Raw genomic sequence first — 23,705 nt, 5'->3', positions numbered from 1 at the left:
GGGTTCGTTAGATTTTTTCGATAACTTTATTATCTAAAAAATCTAACATTATCTGATTAAAACAAAACGTAAAATATTAAAATTCATGTTTTTCCCTATAAATATTGCATAAGATTAACATATTTTCATACCCACTTTTGATTCTCTATCTTATTCTCTTTTGATTTCATATAATACTCATGATTTTCTAGGGGTGTGAATTTCTGACACGACACGAAAACACGACACGAACCTAACACAAAATTCATGGGTTTGGGTTTAGCCTAAACGGGTTCGGGTCAGATTCAGGTTGAACCTGCGAGCCCGTTTACCTAAACGGGTCAGGTTCGGGTCAAATCAGTCGGGTTGGCGGGTTGACCCGTTTAGCCCATTTCTATTATATTATATTTTAAAATATGTTTTATATCATAAATTAAACTGAGTGTGTATTTTATGCTATAAATATAACTTAAAAATGGAAGTTGAGAAAAAATTTTATGATTTTAATGTAATTTTATTATATAAATTTGTGTTTTTTTTTTTTTTTTTTTTTTTTTTTTTTGTAGTAGTAGTGTTAATTTTAATATATTAATTTGCTGAAAAAAATAAAAAAATTCGGGTTGAACGGGTAGGGTTCGGGTCAGTATTGTGAATATTCGGGTCGTGTTGGGGTTCATATATATGGCACAATTTTTGGGTTCGGGTCGGGTTCGGGTTCGTTTAAAATTTTCAGGTTCGGGTCGGGTTAAACCCACCAACCCACGAACACGACCCGTTTAGCACCCCTATGATTTTCTATCTTATGGCACAAATCTGCAGTCGACGAATAATAATGTAGTTTGTATATTATGTATCTGTAATTTTACATTCCATGTGATGGTTGTAACTTGTTTGTCTTTTTTATTAAGTGTGTTTGTTGAATGTGTGTGTTTTTTTAATTAAAATATTTCTTTTATTGTTGCTATTTATTTTACATCTAAAATAAATCGGTTTCAAACGAAAATATTTATTTTAATTATTTCTAATACATTTTAAAAGTTGGGTTAGGTTGGGTTGTGTAGGTGAAAGAGAGAAAAACTAGTTTTTTTATTAAAAGGTTGGGTTGAAGAAGGTTATGAATGGACATAGTGTCACACCCCCAAAATACCACATGCGGGTACACCGCGGAAAGTGTGATGCATCAGAGTTCGAGCCACCAATCACATTGAACCAATGATAAATATTTAAATAAAACATGTCATTAATTACCAATAGTAAATGTCAAGCATAAGATTGAATCAAAGAGTTGTGTAGCGGAAGCATATAGTAAATTGTTTAACAACTGTTTCATAATAAGTGTTCAAAACCAATGTATCAAATATATATTAACTCATGAGCCTCGATCCATGACCACTCCAGCACTCCCAGATAGCAAGTCCATGTCACGAATCCTAACGACCTGCAAGCATGCAGACAAGTGTGTCAGACGACGCTGGTGAGTTCAAGGTTTTGTTAACGTGCTTAGTTACCAGATGTGTGTATAAGACAGTTCAACGTTTTGTTTTGATGTTGTTATTACTCGATTACCGTATGTGGCGACTAGATGTGAATGCCCAACCCCAATGCCTCCATTTAGGCATTGGTCATGAGGTCAAGGTATCAAACAACCTTGAATAGATGTAAGGGGTCTTATATGTACACGATGTGAATGCCCAACCCCAATGCCTCTAACCAGGCATTGGTCATGAAGTCCAGGTAATTAGTTCACGCCCGTCCTTTCGGCCCGGTGTGAGGGTGCCAAACCTAATAGCGCTATCAACTAAATACCTCGTTGCTTCTTCAGCAACACGGTAGATGTATGGGGTCTTACATGATTTATACTGTGTTCAATAACCAACATCCCAAATAAACAGTTTACCCAGTATTCCCTTTAGAAACGTTTACCAGATGTCCCAAACCACCGGGACGCATGCTTAGAAAAGTGCAGTGAACTCACCTTTGGTTTGCTCGGTAAGATTAAGTATCTTGTTTATCAGTTGAACAAACACGCCCTAACAGGGTTACCGATAACAGTCAGTTCTACGTACACATAAACCACATGTTTCACATTCAACAAGTCATGTATTCCTTATTCACTTATTACATAGTCAAGATACATGTAGCACACCCGTGAAGTTCAAGCCATAATAGTCAATCAAATAGTCTCTAGTGTATACTTAGTTCATAAGCCAATTCGTCACAATAATATATATATATATATATATATATATATAAAATTCATACACAGCTCATTCGTTGACACCCGAAAATATGAAATCGTACAAACCAGTGATCCAGCTTTTAACTCGTGCGGCCCAACGTATTAACATTGTGTGTGCGACCCAATATTTTATTAACATCCACAATTTAACTAGATAAGATAGCCCAGTAGACCAGGCCCAATCAATTCAGCGTGTGTATGTGTATCTGGGCTCGGTGTGCAGCCCATTTCGTATATGGCCCAATCCATATATATATATATATTGTAAGTTCACATAATAATAAGTGGGTGTGTGTGTGTGTGATGGACCGAGGGGTGTGGCCCAATGCTTTAAAACAGGATTCGTTGCATGTCATGCGGCCCACTATTCACGCAGGCCCAACTAAAGTCAGCCATTCCGTTAATCTATGTGATTGGGCTTCTGCGGAGGGAAATGGACCCGTGGCCCAGATGTGCGGCCTAGTTGCATGTGGCAGCCCAGGCCCCAGCTCGTGGGAGAGGGACCCAAACCATGTGAAATTGGACTGACCTATGCAGCCCATGATAGCCTGAAATCATGTTTAATTAGATCTATTCCTTTTTGAATTTCGATACCCAGTTACATTACTATCCTAATCATGCACTCAAGTAATCATTTAACAAACATGGCATTAATAAATGCACATTATCCTCTTGGCTACCACTGACACATTATTAGAGTACCCACATGGTTTTTTTTTTTTTTTTATTAGTTCAAAACTACAACACATGGGCCGTCCTTTTTCCTTATTCATAGTTATCAAGGCATATCAAACCATGTTCCTTTAATTCTATTTGACCGTTAACATCCACTGTTACATCCAGAATTTATTATGAAACACACCATAATTACATAAACATGACACATTAGATCAGTTCACACATCATCAATATCACCAAGTGAATTTACTACATGTATTACTCTAGCATATCAATCCTATCATAACATCACTTATACGGAATTCTATGAAATCAATCTTCTCATACAAACATTATCAAAACATAGTTTATATGTAAAACAAGATTATTAATTTATTAATACATACTTCCTAGTTCATATGCGGACTATGATATCCAGTTTAAGATTCACAAGATCATCGAATCAATCGCAAAGCATAACAAGAATACATGTATATATATCGAATAGGGGATGTCACACTAACCGCAAAGCTTCAAGGGTGCCGCGATAGATGGAGGAGAAGGACAGCCGTTTTACGTAGAACAACTAGGGTTCCTCACAATATGGAGTTTGCTAACAACTAATGGAAATCAAACTCCCTTTTTAGTTGGTATATATCGCTAAAGGAGGGGAAAGGGGTCCAGCTTGGGTTAGGTGTCACAATGGGCTCGGTTTAACTGATATATGGGCCGAGAGTCATATCATAAATAATGGAGGTTTGGGCCAAGTAAATGGATGCATGCTAATAGTGTGGGTATATCGGGTACATCATGCGACTAACATACACGTCCATATAATCTAGGCATTAGCGTTTAATACTTAACAACTCACAACCAACTAGTCATAGCGATTCCATGAAATTCAAACAGATTTTTAAAGGCGTACTCACACATATGTAGTGACGTTGTGAATTGAAATATGAACAATAGTGATATAAGCCAAATGTCACAAGATCGGACAATGCTAACCTTGGGAGTACAGGTTGTCACATCATCCCCAACTTGAAAGAAATTTCGTCCCGAAATTTGATAAGTAAGCACAAAGGAATAAAGTGGAGTGATAAATCAAGATTGTTGTCGGTTTTCCTCAGGTGCCACATCATCCCCAACTTGAAATGGAATTTCGTCCCGAAATTCACCAGTAGTACCAGAATTAGATTGGTAAATGGGAAAGAGTTGAGGATACTTGAGTTTCATCTGATCTTCACGCTCCCACGTGAACTCCGGTCCACGTCTTGGGTTCCAATGAACTCTCACAGTCATGATACGACTATGTTGACAAGCCTTGACTTCCTGGTCCATGTGTTCGATAAATTCCTCCAGTAAAGGTATAGCACGTGTTTCATCAGACAACCACTGCCTCAGATTCGAAACATAAATAATATCGCGTACATTACCCGATTCGTCGGGTAACTCGAGTTTGTACGTTACGCTACCAATTCTTCCCAGACTATTGAATGGTCCATCGTGACGTTAGTTAAGCTTGCCATGCTTCCCAAGCATTCCACACCCTCCCAGGGTGAGACTTTCAAGATACTTAATCTTACCGAGCAAACCAAAGGTGAGTTCACTGCACTTTTCTAAGCATGCGTCCCGGTGGTTTGGGACATCTGGTAAACGTTTCTAAAGGGAATACTGGGTAAACTGTTTATTTGGGATGTTGGTTATTGAACACAGTATAAATCATGTAAGACCCCATACATCTACCGTGTTGCTGAAGAAGCAACGAGGTATTTAGTTGATAACGCTATTAGGTTTGGCACCCTCACACCGGGCCGAAAGGACGGGCGTGAACTAATTACCTGGACTTCATGACCAATGCCTGGTTAGAGGCATTGGGGTTGGGCATTCACATCGTGTACATATAAGACCCCTTACATCTATTCAAGGTTGTTTGATACCTTGACCTCATGACCAATGCCTAAATGGAGGCATTGGGGTTGGGCATTCACATCTAGTCGCCACATACGGTAATCGAGTAATAACAACATCAAAACAAAACGTTGAACTGTCTTATACACACATCTGGTAACTAAGCACGTTAACAAAACCTTGAACTCACCAGCGTCGTCTGACACACTTGTCTGCATGCTTGCAGGTCGTTAGGATTCGTGACATGGACTTGCTATCTGGGAGTGCTGGAGTGGTCATGGATCGAGGCTCATGAGTTAATATATATTTGATACATTGGTTTTGAACACTTATTATGAAACAGTTGTTAAACAATTTACTATATGCTTCCGCTACACAACTCTTTGATTCAATCTTATGCTTGACATTTACTATTGGTGATTAATGACATGTTTTATTTAAATATTTATCATTGGTTCAATGTGATTGGTGGCTCGAACTCTGATGCATCACACTTTCCGCGGTGTACCCGCATGTGGTATTTTGGGGGTGTGACACATAGCCTTATGGGTTTCTAAGCGGTCGTCACTTACGATCTAACACAAAATCTATTTAAGGAGTTTCCGGCAGGAAAACTTTTCAAACTTTCCCCACAGATGGATGTAACAGTCGTCGAGCAAGAAACGGAAGCACATGGTCGTTCCAATGTTTTTGAAGGCTCTAAGCGAAATAAAAAGTGGAGGCCATTTGAATTTGTATAATTTCACAAAAAAAAAAAAAAAAAAAAAAAAAAACCTTGCATCTACTTTGGTTTAGAAACTAGTTAAACATTATAGCATTATTTTAGAAGTGATCCCTTTTGTGTTTGAATTAAAGCTATTTGTTTACGCTTTTTTCTCTTTTTACATAACCGGATTCATAAGTTCGCTTTCGATTTGACATAGGTAAAATATCAATTACTTTTTGAGAAAAACAAAAACAGGATTAATAGCAAATTCCCCAAGCAAATGTAATAGCAAATCTAAAATTCCCTAAGCAAATTTTGTTTGATAACTAATATGTATCAAATTCCCAAACGGAGCAATAGCCAACTGCAAGATGCCAATATCCAATACAAATCACCAAATACGGTCTAAAATTTATTCTTTAAATCAGTTTTGCCTTCTAATTTCGAAACATAATCTCAAATGCCAATCGCAAGCATAGTAATTAGTAGGGCCGACTCAAGAGAGAGTGACCCTAAGCAATTGCTTTAGGCCCCCACTTAACTAGGGCCCTCCAAATTAAAATAAATAATACAAAATACAATAGAAATATAAAAATTTGGTACTTTGAACATATATAACATATTGAGTTAGCAACTTAATGGCAAAAACCTCTTGTCAACTCAATCGTACTACACAGGGGCGGAACCAGAGGGGGGTCAAGAGGGTCCGTTGACCCTCCGGTCACCAGAACTTTTTGAATTTTTATTTATAAATTTTGAGTTTTTGAACAACAAACGATGACCCCCTAATTTGAACAAGTATAGAATATAAGCTTATGATGACCTCTAACTAAATCTTTCAGGTTCCGCCACTGGTACTACACATATGTCTCGTTAGGATGCATGACTATTTACCTTTTGAGTTATATGTGTTGGCTCAACCCTTTGGTTTATAAATGAAGGCTAAGTCGTTAACTTTCAAAAATCAATCTTTGAAGTTGGTCGTTAGTCACCGAACTATAATGTCACATAAGAGTGAAATTGGTCATTGGATATTTATATAACACAAATAATTGTTGCCTATTCATTTTTTTTTTAAATTATCATGCTCAGCCGATCGTTGATTAATTTTTTTTTGCTAAGCTGACTAATATGTATTTTAATTAAAATGGCTGGCTGAGTTGGTAAACGAAGCCAAGTTCAAAAGAAAAAGAAAGCTGATTTCATTACGGCGGCTGATTAGTAACAAATCCTACGTGGACGGCAAAATAAGCCGATGTCACATGTGTCGTCTACCGATTGAAGACTATATAGGGACACATGTCCCTGGTAGGCTATTGCGTGATCCCCACCTATGCTTTGCATGATATTTTGTGCCAAAATTGATGACGACTGAGCTACAACCGTTTAAGCCGATGAGACGTACTTGACATAGTTCTTTGAAAAAGACTAAAAGTACTTTTCTTTTTCGCGAGTTAAACATGACTACTTTAGTAAAATTATTTTTTCACCGCAATGTAATATTTTATACTTTTTACTTTTTTTTAAACGACAAATTTGGATAACTAACAGATCACTAGAGTATTGCTATTGCGGAATCACACGTCAATGTTTTATGATTTGATCAGATGGTTACGTTAGTGGCACGATAATATTGTAGTGGTCCGTCAGTGATTCAAATTTGTTGTTAAAAAAAACAGTAATTATGTAACTTTAATTTGTTTACTTTTTGTCTAAAACTAGGGGTAAAGATCCGCCCGCGTTGCGGCGCGGGTACATCGTAAACATTGAATTGATTAGTCCAAACATTATATGATGCATTAACCATATGAAAACACACATTTCGACGTATCTAGTTGAACTCAGTGTAACCTGTATAAGCATTGTCATTGGATCAAACGTAAAGTAAATGAAATTCATATCGAACAATAACTTGAATTTACACGAAAACGTACATAAAAATATGCACGTAAAAGTGGTTTCTTTAAACGAAAACGTACATAAAAATATGCACGTAAAAATGGTTTCTTTAAACGAAAACGTATTATATTTGACCTGACTCGTCTATAAAAAAAGTTTACGTCGGAATGTAAAAGAAATCATATTTATACATACCCGTACATAAAATATGAACGTAAAAAATAGTTTTTAAGTAAAGGAAGTATAGTGGTAAACTGAAACAAAATATTAGTAAAAAAATTAATAGGTTAAAACCGTTCGTAAAACCGTGCTAAGTAGCACCAATGCAACATCGACATCGACTCTCAGCATCGTAAAAATAAAATAGATAAAATGGTAAAAATTACACTGAACGAAAAGGAGACTAAAATTGTTGAACCACACACACCCGTTACAGTGTGTTAATGCGAAGAAATTAACCGAAAACGTAAAACGTAGAAAATAATAACTTAGTTGATCTAGGACCCGCCCATTGCGGCGAAGTTTTCAAAAGGGAAAAAATGGACGCGTTGCGACGGGTCTGTCAAATATGGGAAAATAGAGAAAAAACGTTGAAACTCACATGCACGTCACTACATGTTAACTCGCAAAATTTAGAACGAAACGTAAAACGAAAAACTTGCGAAAGATAAAAAGTATGGGGACCAAAGTTGTAAATAATAAAGTGTTGTGTTAAATTCAAAAAATGAAAAGTTTGAGTTAAAAGTAAAAATTCAAATGGGTTAAAATGAAAAAGATAAAACTTTAAGGTTGAAAGTGGAAAATCAAGTAATGGGTTAAAATTTAAAAGATAAAAGTTGAAGGTAGAAAGTGAAAAATCAAATTTTTTTTTAAAAGAACCCCAAAGCATAGAGTACAAGTGATGATGCATAAGAAAGTTGTAAATTTATATATGGGATAAAAATTTACAGTGTAAAGAGCAACCTAATCTTGAACAGCGAATCATGCCCTTTGTCTAAAAGTAGCAACTTTTCACACACACTCACACTCACCGGCGGTGGAGCAAATTCAGTTAGCGACGGCGGCGGCGGTAGCGCAGGGTAAGCTTCTCCGTCCTCATCTCTCCTATTATTAACTCCGGCCGCCATTCTCCGTCATCTCAGACGGCAGCTGTTAGATTATTCGCAATTAGGTTATTCGAAGCATCAACTTCACTTCAGCATTGTTGTTACTCCAGCTGATCGGATCGATTCAACCGACTTAAACTGTCACTCGATCTGTTTCTTACCTTCAACTTTGTGCTTGTTTTGTTCTGGTTTATTGTGCTTTTTATTCTGTTAGATTAACTTCTTCTGCTGTTACTTTATGAAAATCATATATTATATTAATTGCATTGAATAAATTGAATAATTTGTGTACGTGATTTCAAACGGTTTTTCTTCATTTATGATTTAATATTATTATTATATCTGTACTGTACTGTGTTAGGTTAGGCTGTTAAGCACCTTTAATTTGATGTCTTATTTCTAGAAGCTGTGTGTATATATAGGTAGAAAAAGATTATATCTGTTCTTTAGCTATTGCTTCTTTTTTAAGCTTTCAGATCAGTATTCAATACCAGTTGCATTGTTCTCTCATCGTTAAATCCGTTAATTTTCACCGCGCGTTTTGTTTGTTAAGTTGTTACTTCTGTTTGTTGGAAATGTGATTCTGCTTTCTAGGTTCGTGAATCCGAAGGTCATTAAGCTTTGTACATAGTATGTATCGAATATATCCTAATATACCACTTAGTTTAACAAGTGTGTTCAGATCTAGGTAGTCGAAGGTGCTTAAAAAGCGAGGGCTTTTTTAAGCAAGGTGCAGAGTATGAGCAGACCATTCTTAGGCGTTTTAGACATATTTTAGGCTGTTTAGACCGTTTTTTTTTGTAGAATTTGGCTGGAATGTGTGCCTGTGAGCCTTGATACCAGGTTTACCAATTCATGTTTACACTATGTAGTTAATATCCCAATATATCAACCGATATATCAACTGATATATCAGTGATATATCTATCGGTTATCTGTCCCCTGCCGAGATAGCGGTACAAAATATTGGTCAGAATATCGGTACTGATAATATCAGCGATATTGTCCGATATTTGATCGATAAATCACCGATTTTCCCGATATCAGTACCATTCTTACGTTCATTTTTCTTCTTATTGCTGCTATTAGTGTTTTAAAAGCGAGGGCTTTTTTAAGCAAGGTGCAGAGTATGAGCAGACCATTCTTAGGTGTTTTAGACATATTTTAGGCTGTTTTAGACTGGTTTTTTTGTCAAATTTGGCTGGAATGTGTGCCTGTGAGCCTTGATACCAGGTTTACCAATTCATGTTTACATGACAATCGTTCTTGTTTTTCTTACCAAGTGATGTCCTATGTTCTCGTTCCTGTTCTACATGTCAGTTATGGCCTCAGACACATCATTTTCATGGTCTATGTACCGTATGCATTACCCGTTACCCATCACCTACCCATGAAATTAGTTACCAAAAGATTCTTTAAGTAAACAATGAAAACAAGTTAACCTATGACATATTTGTATCTTATTGTTACCCTTAGGAAAATCACATGCCATATATCAACCTATGCAGTTAATATCGGTGATATATCGGTTATCGGTCACCATGTAAAATACTGGTGTCAAATATCGGTCATATTATCAGTACCGATATTATCGGCGATATTTGACCGGTATATCACCGATATTCCCAATATCAGTACCTTTCTTCTTAGTTCTACTATTCGTCTTTCGTATTGCTGCTATTAGTGTTTTAAGACTTAATTCTTAGTGTTAAATGTTGGTGTTTTAAGTCTTAATTAGTTCCTACTTGCATAGTTTTAAATTGCGCGATGCGCTCCGATGCGTTTGGTCCAAAAATCTGATGCGTGATGCGTAATGCGTATTGCGAGTGCATCACGTATGTGATGCGCTCTTTATAGAAGTATACTAAAATTATTTATACATAAGTACATAACAACTTATAAAAACATACTAAAACTAAAACAATTGTCGTAGTAAGAAGATAAAGAGTTGTGCTTTTAAGTTCAAATCAAGCATCCTAAAATGTTTCTAGAACCATAAAAAGTGTTTAGGAACCATAATGGTTCAATTCAAGCATGCTAAAATATTAATTATTGAAAAAACCCAACCCATTTCATGAAATCTGGGAAAAAAACATAACAAACAATGATGCGTGCATCATGGCGCATTTTGCGACAGGCGCATTATGCGAAATTGTCGCAATATCATCGCATCATGTAAACGCAACGCATCAGGTGTTGCGATGCGCTCTCATTAGCGCAACGGGCGCATCACGCATTATGCGCGCATAATGCGTGGCTGCGTGCATTTTAAAACCAAGCCTACTTGCTACAATTGTTATTGTTTGCAAGTTGTAAAATGTTAATTTGTTAATGGTAGGAGAGTATTCTGAATCGTTAGTGTTAAGTTACTATGCATGATATTGAAATTACTGATACCCCACCGCGATAACCTATATCTCAAATATCGGTCCTTGACCGATATCCGATTCTTTACCGCATTAACTGCTTAGATATCAATATGGACCATATTGTATCATACTACTTGTCATGTGTCTGAGCTTCTTAGGATCTTAGCATGTATCTTTAGACAAGTAAAGTGCAATTTTCTTTCATGTTTTTCTGCTGTGTTAAATAGCTCTTGAAAGTACATTTTTTTTCTTTAGAAACTTAACTTTGTGACTCAACATAATGGACTATGTATTTTATTGTTTTAGTTATACCTTTTTCTCGGTCAAAGCATTCTGTATCGTGTTAAGGACAATGATGGTTTTTCTTGTTACCCTTATCATCTATCAAAAGCAGTTAATTGTTTCTTTCTAATAAATTTGATTATGTATGTGATATACATTTCTTCGTTATATTCATAGTTGTTAAAAGCCATCGCCTCTTGCGCCTAGGCCCATTTTTCAGGCGAGGCGAGGCAGTTGCGCCTTAAGTCGAGGAAATTGCGCTTTAATTCTCCAGGTGATGGTTCAGGTGCACATTCCGGCGAGATTCCTAGATTCCAGAGAGTTTCAGGCCAAATTTTTTAAATTGTGGCAAGATTCTAGCCAGATCCGTACTTTTATCTAAGGAAACCAATGGTCCAATACACTAATATTTTAGAACTTTTGGTACTAAATAAATGATACAAAGTGTTATATAACAGATTTTGTTTATTTTATTTAAAGAATAGTATTCTTTTTCTAATGCATAATATTTTGTTAATTTTTTTTCATTATGCGCTTTATTTTTCTCAGGCCCTTGCTTTTTTTGCGCTTTGCGCCTAGGCCCCAGGCGAGGCCTATGTGCCTTGAGTGCGCCTGGCGCCTTTAATAACTATGGTTATATTAATATGAAACTTATGGACTGTATATGTCTTCTATAATATGCAGGTAGCAAAACTAAACAGTGGTAAAGCGGATGGGATATATAGGTGTTCATGGCATTAATGCACTGCATAGATACAAATACAGTGGAGTTGATCACTCTTATGTTGCAAAATATGTCTTGCAACCGTTTTGGAGTCGATTTGTTACGTTCTTTCCTCTTTGGATGCCGTAAGCACTATTCATATTTTATACGTTAATATAGACTGTTGTTGTATGTTTGAATGCATAGACACGTGTCGCAACACCCCCTTTCTACACATCACTAATTTCTTTTTAATCTTCTTGTTGCATGTGATGGATGCTTTTTAGACCCAATATGGTAAAATGCTTAAACTATTTTATCTTTTGTTGCTGTATAATATTAATCGTTATTCTATTCTCGTTTTCTTACACGTTTCTTTTTTTAGATTACGCTAACAGGATTCATGTTCTTGCTCATATCTGCATCACTTGGCTATGTGAGTGCTCTGTGACTTCTATATGCGAAGCGCTCCGAAGCGTTTTGGTTCCAAAAGCTTTAAGCGAAGCTTCAAGCGCGAAGCGAGAGCTTCACGTATACGAAGCGCTCAATATATATATATATATATATATATTGTACACATCAATATGACCTATTCTACTTGTTAATCAATAACAAACACAAAAACATGATTAAAAAACACACTTAACACATAAAAAACATAGTTAAAACATAAATTAAAGTCGAAACACACTTAGGGTAAAGAAACAGGCCTCATTTAACCCTATTTAAAGACTGTTGGGCTTAAAAAATGGCCCAAATGTGACCTGATTGGGCTGAAGCGTCGCTTCAAACCATCATCGCTTCGCGCTTAAAGCTCGCTTCACAGCGCTTCACGTAATGTAACGCTTCAGACCAAAAAAAGCGATGTTTCCACTTCACGCTTAAAGCTTGCTTTAAGCACGCTTTTTTAAACACAGCGTGATGGCATAACTAGTAAATTCGCATCTCAAATGCATTAAGGGTAAAATTGGCATTTTGTTAATTAAATTTCGCATAGAATTTATATGCCTTCAATTTTGTTGAATTTTTTTTGAGAAGGAGGGAGTAGTTGAGTATTTCTTTTCCATTGTTCGCATGAAATTACTATCTATATCTATCTATATTATTACTATATAAAGCATCTCGTTGGGATAGAAATGTAATTTCACAATTTTTTTAAGACGCCTGTTACAACGTTTGAACTTTGAAGCATAGGGTACACATGCTTTATACAATAGTTCCTAATTTGCCCCTATTTAATAAACTTCTCTTAATTAATACGTTATTTAATACACATGAGATTATTTAATTCACTACATTAACTATTATCTTATTTATAATACTTTAACCTAATATTTAAATGTACATTTACTATTTATATTTTTATAAGTTATAACTAAATACTACTTAAACTACTCTTCATATGCAACCTAATATCATTACATACCCTGCAGCATCAGGGGCGGACCTATGTTTAGACAAGGGGCAACGCCCGCTACCGCTTGGCGCTCCGGCGGCAGTGTAAAATTAGTGTAAATTTTGGAAAAATTTGACGTTTTTTCGATTTCGTTACCGCTTGTTTATAAAACGTTACCGCTAATAACGAATCCTAGATCCGCCACTGTGCAGCATAATTTTCTCCAAAATAATATTGCATCAAAATATTAATATTTGGCGCTTGTTACTAATTTGTATGTTATGTTTGAGAATATTATAGATATATTCACCTCAATTGGATTCACCTCCTCCAAGATGGGTTCACTTTGCTCATGGATTACTCCTCTTCTTGTACCAGGTTTGTTTACTATTATTAGGTGTTATTTCAGCATTTGTATTGTTTAGCTTTCATGCAAAATATTTATTTATTCTTGATACAAAATGCATGTATCAGCTATCATTTATGTAGTTAATATCGTCGATCACCGATCACGGATATTTCAGTTATCAGTCCCCATGTAAAATATCGCTGTCAAATATTGGTCAGAATATCGGTACGGATATTATTGGCGATATTGATCGTTATTTGACCAATATATCACCGATTTTCCCGATATTAGTACCTTTCTTCTTAGTTCTACCATTCATCTTTGTTCCTATTGCTGCCATTAGTGTTTTAAGTCTAAATTGATAATTGTTAATGTTTTAAGTCTTATTGAGTTCCTACTTGCTACAATTGTTAGTGTTTTGCAAGTTGCAAAAGGTTAATTTGTTTATGATAGGACTGGTTTTAAAAAAACGGCTGAGGCGTGCGCCTCGGGGCGCGCCTCAAGGCGAAACGGCCAAAAACGATTCTGAGGCGCGCCTCAGGGAGTTTATACTGTATGTGCGCCTCAGAGGGGCTGAGGCGCTAAAAAGGCTGCGCCTCAGGTGCGCCTCAGGGGTTTTTGATATTTGTTTTTTTATGTTTTTAGTTTTTGTGTCAATTTCAAGCAGTTTATGTCTTTTTTATGTGTGTTTTTGATTATTTTGATGAATTTGATGATGAATTTAGTTAGTATTACTATTTTTATAAGATATATAATATTTATATTTACTTTTTAACTCCGCCTTGGGCTTACGCCTCGAGGCTTACGCCTCGTGAGGCGAAGGGAAAACGCCTCGAAACTCGTTTCCGTTTTTTTAAACCTTTCATAGGAGAGTATACTGAATTGTTTGATATTAAAATGACCGATATCCCACCGCCATAACCGATATCTTAAATACCGGTCCTTGAACGATATCCGATTTTTTTAGTGCATTAACTACATATTTACTCATTGAGGTATGTTTTTTTCAATTAGTTTGTCATACATTTCTCTATGTTCATGCTAGACTTTTGATGCTGTTGACGGAAAGCAAGCTAGAAGAACAAACTCATCTAGTCCATTGGGAGAACTTTTTGATCATGGTAATTAATATTTTCGGTGCTCTTTTATCTTTTCCACAATTACATTGAATTCTGTAAATTTATGTTTTTTTTTTTAAATTTCGGCAGGATGTGATGCACTTACTTGTGCGGTACGTCATCCCCACCCCCCTTAAATCTTGATAACAACAATTATTTATGTTTATTAATTAATGTATGACTCAGTTGGAGGCATTGGCTTTTGGAAGCACTGCGATGTGCGGAAGATACACGTTCTGGTTTTGGGTCATTTCAGCGGTTCCGTTCTATGGAGCAACTTGGGAACAGTAAGTAGACCTAGTAATTATTTTGTGAGCAAAATGCTATTTTCATCACTGAGGTTTCGCCAGTTTTGCGATTTTCGTCCAAAGGTTTGTTTTTCCACATCTGGATCCAAAAGGTTTGAAATCTTGCCATTTCCATCCGGCTCAATAACTCCATCCATTTTTCTCCATTAAGTCAGGGGTATTTTCGTCTTTTTATTTAGTAAGGGTATTTTGAATCCTTGTACGTACATTATGCTAAATGCTTGTACATAAAGTGAAAAAGAACGAATTGCCCTTTAAGTTAATAAAAAAGATGGAAATACCCCTGACTTAACGGAGAAAAATGGATGGAGTTAACGAGCCGGATGGAAATGGCAAGATTTCAAACCTTTTGGATCCAGATGCGGAAAAACAAACCTTTGGACGAAAGTCGCAAAACTGGCCAAACCTCAGGGATGAAAATGGTATTATTCGTATTTGGTTTATTTAGTACACAGTTTCTTCAAACATTACATTCTTAACGAGCTTGACAAAATGTAGGGGGTGTTTGGATTTGCACTTTGAAATGAGTATTGCTATCTGAAGTCATAATTATCAGTTTTATAATCTCTTGTATAAATGGATCCTGCTTCTGCTTATTTTTTCATCTACGGGTCAAATAATTTCAAGGGTGAAGTAAAATACTGAAGTTACTTTTATTTTGCAGTTATTTTACCAACACGTTAATCCTTCCGGCCGTAAATGGACCTACGGAGGGTCTCATGCTAATATACGTGGCACACTTCTTTACCGGTGTAGTTGGTATACAACTTTTAGGCTTGTAGCTTATTCCATCCTTTGTGACATTTTTTTGCATGTTTATCTAAATGGTGTCATTGAACGTTTTATTTTTGGGTTATTCTAATTCCAGGTGCAGAGTGGTGGGCGCAAGATGTTGGGAAGTCTATTCCTCTTCTTGGCTGGGTTCCATTTATAGATGGTGCAGTTCTTCTCTCTCTCTCTCTCTCTATATATATATATATATATATATATATAGGATTAGGATCATGAGTGAACAATTTCTTGAGAGTGAACTAAGTGAACTAATCTTGGCCCTTGATCATTTTTTAGATTGAAAGGGTAAGATTGACATTAGCCAAGTACTTTTAATTAAAATCCCTTAATTTTCTCCTCTCTTAACTCTCCCCCTCTCTCTCATTTTAATTATTTCTCTATTATTTTAATTATAAGAGATTGAAGGGCTAATGTTTTTTTTTAAATAAACTGTCATGTTCCTATAAAAATTAAATATTAAACCTAATTAAATAATTATTTTTAACATGTGTATAGAGGTCAGTATATACAAGACCTATACACTTGTTTATTATTACATCTTGTTTCCACGGGTCGGTATAAACCAGATTTATACACTTGTGTATTATTCAAGTACATATGTGTATACGGGTCCGTATATACCAGACGTGAACACCTGTGTACTACTTAAATACATAGTGTATACATGTTGATATATAACAGACTTATACACTTGTGTATTACTACATATTGTTTCCACTATACATCTTTTCATCAAACATTGATCTAATACATATATGTATAGAGAATGTAATTAAATATTTTTAATTATGTTCTAAATGGAACAATATTTGATAATGTTTGTATTTTTTTAAAATTCTGAAATAATAAGTTAGGTAATATGTGAGATGAAAAAAATATAGAGAATGTAATTAAATATTCTTTTAATTGGAAAGAGAAACCAGGAGAGAGAAATAATTAATTAACTAAATGAAGATAGAAATATACAATTATACCCTTGTGTCTATTAAATTACATGTAAGTTACAAAAGATAATTACAATCTTGCCATTAAAGAAAAAATCTAGATCTACAAAATCAATGATCAGGATAAGTTCATTTTGTTCACAAATATATCATTGTTCACTCATGAACCCTACCCTATATATATATATATATATATATATATATATAGGATCAAGTTCTGATGAGAACTTCCATGAGTTGTGAGAACTTGAGAACTCCGGTGGAAATCCTACTTCCTGTGTGAGTTTTTCAACCAAATTTTGCACAAACATAGATTAACATCTAATTAAGACATCTGTGAAAAAATATAAAAAAAATTGACGTGCCGGCATTTATTCGACATGTAAGTTTGTCTTACACTGATGTAAATTTGTTTTATAAAACTGTTGACGTCACCAGGTTGAGAACGTTACGGTGGTGTAAATTTGTTTTACACTGTCGTAAGAAGTCATATACGATTTTTTTTTTTTGAAAAGTTACATAAAAATAAAAAATTTCGTCAAATTTATACTTTTTTCCAAGGAGTTCTCAAGTTCTCACAAAGGGGGGGGGGGGGGGTCTCACGCACGCACAAACGCACTAGATTTGATCTTTCATGTTATTGAATTCAGGAATCCCTACCTATGGAGCAGTTTTATTTTTCATGATAGTTTTTGCCGTTATACCAACACTCACATTTAAGTAAGTAATACTTTTTCGTTTCCTAAAGCAAATCTACTCTTTTTTCCTTGCTGCATATCATTATCTATATAGCATAAAGTCCTTAGACTTATATATTAACTGTCAAAACTATTAGCAAAAGTAAAAAATACATTTAATGAAACTGGTATTTTACACTTTGCTTTATAGTCAGATTGCTATATATATATTAAGGAGTAAAGTACACATATGGTCCCTATGGTTTACCAAAATTTTGGATTTGATCTCTAGCTTTCCAAAAGTACACGGATGGTCCCTGTGGTTTGCACTTAGTAACGCATTTAGTCCCCAACCCACAAATCTAAAGATTTTAGCATGTCCAAGTTAGGGACTAAATGTGTTACAAAGTGCAAACCATAGGGACCATTCATGTACTTTTGGAAAAAGCTGGGACTAAATGCGTTACAAAATGCAAACCACAGGGACCACCTATGTACTTTTGGAAAGCTAGGGACCATACCCAAAATTTTGGTAAACACAGGGACCATCCGTGTACTGTATATCAAGATTAGAAAATCATTATAAATTCTAGAGTTGGCAGAGGTGTTTTCTTCTGTTCTTTTTTTAACGGTTTTGATTTATATACGCTTCTTATATTTGTTATTACGTTCAGTGTGCAAAATGTTTATAAGGTTGTACGCATGAGACACGGAAGCATGCTAAAGGCCTTGGCTATGGTAAGTGCATTTTTTTTTCTTTTTCCAAGTATATAACTAATATCTTGATTTTTTAAGAGACTTTTTTTGTATTTTTTTATGCCAGCTTGTCCCGTTTGGTGTACTGTTGGCGGTAGTTCTGCTATGGGATTATATGTCTCCATATGATTTAATTGGGAAATACCCGCATATGGTTGTTATGGGAATTGGACTAGCATTTGGATTCCTTGTGGTAAGATTGTAATTTTTTTTTTTTTTTGTCATTTCTTTTCTTCTAATTGATTACTGAACATAAATGTCGGTCTATAAACTAGCTTTGGCTTTATTGGCTTGTTTTTACATGTTATAAGCTAGTTCTATTTTGTTCATAGTAAATGTGCTCCAATATTAGATCATGTTGTGATGTTCACTAAAAAAAGCGTACAATATGTATTTTACTTTACATAAACTTAACCAACTGGGGTAGCCCAGTTGGCCACCGACACCCACCTCTTCCCAGAGGTCCCGGGTTCGAGTCTTGGGAGTGGCATATGTCGCCCAGGGTAAGAACTCGGCAAGGGGAATTCACCGTGGAGCTAGCTTGGTCGGGTAGCGGCTCCCGGAGTGGGATCACTCCGGCGGTTGGGAGGACCGTTAACTAATCCTTCTTTGAGATTCAGGCTTTTCAGCATCTGTAGATCATTTCTTACCTGTAGAATTTTTTGAATTTATTTTTCAAAATTTTGTGCAGTAAAAATTTGATTGGCTTCCAAGATTTTTCCCTTTTTCCCCTTCAAAGTTTCTCAGGTTTTTGAATTATTATTTTACTAGGTTAGAAACTTGTGTATTACTCAGGGGTTGGATCAATAAAATATTAAGTAGTTTTGATGAGCGGAAAAAATAAAAAAATAGTTGAGAAAAAAATATTAAATAAATAAGAGAGAACTGAGAAAATTATGATTCATTATTATTATTATTTAATTTAATAGGAGATAGAAGGGAAAAATTATGATTTAGTATTATTATTTAATATGAGACAGAGGCAGGGAAATAAGATTGAGGAGTGAGGACGCACCAGAAAGTGACATCTGTCCTCAAAGATTTTCATTTATTATATAGTATAGATATAGATATAGATATAGATTTTTAATTTACAACACTCCTGCCATTTTGGAATAGGAGAGGCTAAATAGTCATTTGTTTGCAGGGAAGGATGATATTGGCCCACTTGTGTGACGAGCCTAAAGGGTTGAAAACTAGTATGTCCATGGTAAGTTTGATCTAATATCATTTTGTTAAGAATTTAATTACCATATTGCTTCTATTTTAAATTCTGTTTTCCGTCAATAGCCTTCCTAATTTTAATAGGGAAGTAGGTTTGTTTAATAAAAGTGCAAATATGGGTGGGTTGATCCATTCAGTCAAGTAGCTTTTTAAACCCTTACTAGTGGGTTACCACCCGCGCTCCGTGGCAGGTTCGAAGCGTAGATAAAAATAAGCAAATCGCGAGAGTTAAAGTTGTTTGATGTTTTAGTTAAGGGGCTAAACATGTCATTATTAAATTTGAGGGGCTAAGCATGTCATTATTAAATTTGAGGGGCTAAACATGTCATTATTAAAGTTGAGGGGCTAAAGTTGTTTATTATTAAAGTTGAGAGGCTAAAGTTGTTTGATGTAGTTAAGGGGCTAAACATGTCATTAATGTGGAGGGGCTAAACATGTTATTAATAAAGTTAAGGGGCTAAAGTTGTTTATTATTCAAGTTGAGCCAAGCATGTCATTTACAAAGTTGAAGGGCTAAACATGTCATTATTAAAGTTGAGGGGCTAAAATTGGTTAATGCCAAAGTTGGTTGATGTGACAAAATAGCAAATTTATATTTTATGGAAAAGTGTAAAGTACAATACGGCAGACGTACATCACGTACGACAACGTGCGTGATTATGTGTATAACGTGCGTGATTAATGTTTTCATCATGCGTGATTAGTATTTTCCAACATGCGTGATTTGGGTTTTTTAGTTTATAACTTGCGTGATTTTCAAATGAACGTGCATAATTATCTGTCGTACGTGATGTACATTAAGCCGTATTGTACGTTAACTGGCCTCTATATTTTATAGTATATAGTATATTTTGGTAGTAAAACAGTACTGAATCAGCACATGTCATAAATATGAATATTTAATTAATAATGTTTAATAGACTTAAAAGTAATTTTTTTTATATAACGAAATATCTACAGTAGTGATGATTGACATTTTATTTACATTGTTTATACTCCAGTCCCTGTTCTATCTCCCACTCGCGATTGCAAATGCACTCACTGCGTGGTTAAATGAGGGGTACGTGTCATCTGACTGAAAACGACACTTTTTTATGTATATTTTCGAATGATATTATAAGTTTATTATTTCTTAATCTGTCGGTTGTAAATTCGTAACAGTTATAGATATTCATTTTTTGTGGCAGAGTTCCCCTAGTTGATGATAAATGGGTTCTTCTCGGCTTCTGTCTATACACTGGTATGATTGTTAATCATAATATCCTCAAATTAAATAAAATTTAAAGAGTAAACTGCCATTTTGGTCCTTGTGGTTTGGTCACTTTTGCCACTTTAATCCAAAACTCAAACTTTTTGCATCTGGGTCCCTGTGGTTTCAGTTTTATTGCCATTTTGGTCCAAAAATGAAATCATGTCATATTTGCCTTATAAAATCCTGCTATTTTGTCATTTTCCATAAGGGCAAAATGATCATTTCTCTTTTATAAATAAATACCATATTTTATAAGACAAATATGACCTGATTTACCCCTTACCCCTGAGGAAAATGACAAAATTACAGGATTTTATAAGACAAATATGATCTGATTTCATTTTTGGATCAAAATGGCAATAAAACTGAAACCACAGGGACCCAGATGCAAAAAGTTTGAGTTTTGGACTAAAGTGGCAAAAGTGACCAAACCACAGGGACCAAAATGGCAGTTTACTCAAATTTAAATTTTCTTCTAAATTTATAATAAAAAAGTAAAATAGTTTTCATGAAAATTGGAAAATATATTTAAATTTTCCTTTTTGTTATTAATGAAGAGTGTGAGTATATACAATGTTTGACTAATGGTCAACCATAAATCAGGTGCACTGTATCTACACTTTGCTACATCGGTCATTCACGAAATAACAACAGCTCTTGGAATTTATTGTTTCCGGTAAGTAAACAATGTGCTTAATCGATCCGCATTTATTTATTACCCGAAATGCTTAACCTAAACCCAATATAATAGTGTGCTTTTCCCGTCATTTGGCTGCTAATTTTGCGGTTTACAATATCAGGATCACAAGAAAAGAGGCATGAGACCCGTGCATGTCGTATATGAAGGTATGTTTTGTTCCTAGGTAGAAAAAATTTGCGGGTTGGGTAAAACCGTTTTACCCAACCCGCAAAATTTTACTTAAACGGGTCAAAATGGGTGCAGGTCAACTTTTAGTTTAACATCGGCTTGCATTGACCAGCAATATTCTTTTCTTTTTGTAATTAAAATAATTTAGGACGTATGCGTCAGAAATATACTTGTGTGCTTTCACCTAGGGTTGCAGACGAGACAAGCCGACCTCGAGCACAATTAACTTATGAGAGCTCGAGCTCGGCTCGGTTCAAGCTTTGTTTTCGAAGCTCGAGCTCGGCTTGTTGGTAGTTTCTCAAGCTCGAGCTCGGCTTGTTTATTATCAATAAATTAATATATTAAATAAAAATAATATAAATAATAGACTCGTTTAGGCTCACGATCTCGATAAGTGAAGCTCGGGCTCGGGCTCATTTACTAAACAAGTTTATTTTTAGGTTCGGTCTCGGCTCGTAAACAAGTTTAAATAAGCTCAGCTCGTTTACTAGAAAAAATTGGTATTAAATAATAAATATTAATAAAAGCTAATATTACACTAAGGCTCGACGAGCCTGGCAAGCTTCACATGCTAGGCTCGAGCTCAGGCTTGATAAATAAACGAGCTTTGTTTTAGGCTCAAGCTCAACTCGGGCTCAATAAGGCTCGGCTTGTTTCAAGCTTTTTCTCGAGCAGCTTGCGAGCCCCTCGGCTCGTTTGCACTCCTACTTTCACACATTCAAACCCAACCGAATCTGACCCGTTTGTGTTTAAAACATAACCCAAAGCACGGTTCAATGTTTCCATACTACATGTATTTCCCTTAATATGGAGCATGTTATTGGTTTTCTAGGGTCATGATGATCTGGTACTTACAAGTTCACAATACCATCAAATCAAACGGCTGAAAATAGATCTCAAAATGTCAAGTAGATTCAGTCTCCTATTGTTTAGTGCAACTTTTGCTATGCATCATGGGATTTATTCTCTTGTAGAAAAATATTAAAGTTTACTTTATGTGTCAAATGCCAGTCTTTGGTTCTTAAATGTAATTTAAGGTTAATTTTTGTGACCAGAAGTAGATTATGTTCCATTTTCATTGGGTTGACTTTGTTTGAACTTTTAAGGTTACTTTATCTGGTTTGATTTTGATAAAGACAATTATTATTATTATCTTTAGAGTTAATTGCTCGGATGGTCCCTGTGGTTTCACGTTTTTTCACGTTTAGTCCCCACATTTTGAAAATAGCATGTATGCTCCCAATGGTTTGTCATTTTGTTACTCGGATAGTCCCCCAACATTTACTCTGGGGACTATCCGAGTAACAAAATGACAAACCATAGGGAGCATACCTGCTATTTTCAAACTAATTGACATCTACTCAGGGACTATCCGAGTAACAAAATGACAAACCATAGGGAGCATACCGCTATTTTCAAAAGTTGGGGACTAAACATGAAAAAAGTTGAAACCACAGGGAACATCCGAGCAATTAACTCTTATCTTTATTAACTAGAATTGTTCACTGATGCTACCATCATGGCTGCTATATGCCCAATCACTTGACTGAATTGGCGGCCGATTGACTCAACCTGATTACTAGCAAGCCGCATTCACCTGATTGCTAAAACCTGAAAACCAATTATCCGAATCTATATTGGATCTGTAATCAGTTAAGATTACAATCACGGAAAACCCAAGGAACATGGCCCAGCAAACTTATAACCCGATTACTTACTGAAACCCGAAAACCAATTAACCGAATCTAGATTGGATCAAATCAGTTAAGATTACAATCATGGAAAACCCAAGGAACCTAACTCGATCAACCAACCCGAATGACTCCCCTAACACGAAGTAGCTTTCATATGTTATCTAGCAGTGAAAACATGTAGTGGCATATTCGTAAATAGGGGGGGAGACAAAATTGGCTAATCTTTCTAATGTTAAGATGTTCATGTCAGTTTTTTTTTTCTTTTTTTTTGAACGGGAAATTTGGATCACTGACGGACCACTGGAGTATCATCGTGCTACCAGCGGAACCACTCGATCATATCCATCTCCACTAGGCTATAGCGCCTATACACCAATTGAAGAGGAAACTCAATAACTCTGGGATAACCTCATTGTGAGAATCGAACCCAGGACCTAATAGTCTCAAAGCCTTATCCACCCGAAAGATGCCACTAG

General features: G+C 35.5%; 1 protein-coding gene across 1 annotated transcript; it reads left to right on the top strand.

The window, feature by feature from the left end:
- Positions 1-8,346: 8,346 nt before the first annotated feature.
- On the top strand, positions 8,347-22,670 carry LOC110889136 (choline/ethanolaminephosphotransferase 1). Its single transcript, XM_022136644.2, has 19 exons — positions 8,347-8,470; positions 11,833-11,997; positions 12,139-12,148; positions 12,237-12,287; positions 13,548-13,625; positions 14,642-14,717; positions 14,805-14,827; positions 14,901-15,001; positions 15,687-15,781; positions 15,891-15,959; positions 17,409-17,478; positions 18,110-18,173; positions 18,259-18,384; positions 19,339-19,401; positions 20,417-20,475; positions 20,603-20,655; positions 21,271-21,343; positions 21,468-21,513; positions 22,368-22,670. Exons 2-18 carry the CDS (start codon positions 11,861-11,863, stop codon positions 21,487-21,489), a joined length of 1,170 nt encoding a protein of 389 aa, XP_021992336.1. The 5' UTR covers positions 8,347-8,470; positions 11,833-11,860; the 3' UTR covers positions 21,490-21,513; positions 22,368-22,670.
- The last annotated feature ends 1,035 nt before the right edge of the window (positions 22,671-23,705 follow it).

This window comes from Helianthus annuus, chromosome 11, assembly GCF_002127325.2.
Source record: "Helianthus annuus cultivar XRQ/B chromosome 11, HanXRQr2.0-SUNRISE, whole genome shotgun sequence".
Taxonomy (NCBI): Eukaryota; Viridiplantae; Streptophyta; class Magnoliopsida; order Asterales; family Asteraceae; genus Helianthus; species Helianthus annuus.
The sequence above is the reverse complement of the archived record's forward strand: the minus strand, read 5'-3'. Positions and strand labels throughout refer to the sequence as shown.

Bases quoted from the DNA above. Each gene is read 5' to 3' on its own strand.
- LOC110889136 (XM_022136644.2), top strand. From the start codon at position 11,861: ATGGGATATATAGGTGTTCATGGCATTAATGCACTGCATAGATACAAA. The intron at 13,626-14,641 runs GTTTGTTTACTA...TGTTCATGCTAG, and splicing joins TACTCCTCTTCTTGTACCAG to ACTTTTGATGCTGTTGACGG. The intron at 18,385-19,338 runs GTAAGATTGTAA...ATTTGTTTGCAG, and splicing joins TAGCATTTGGATTCCTTGTG to GGAAGGATGATATTGGCCCA.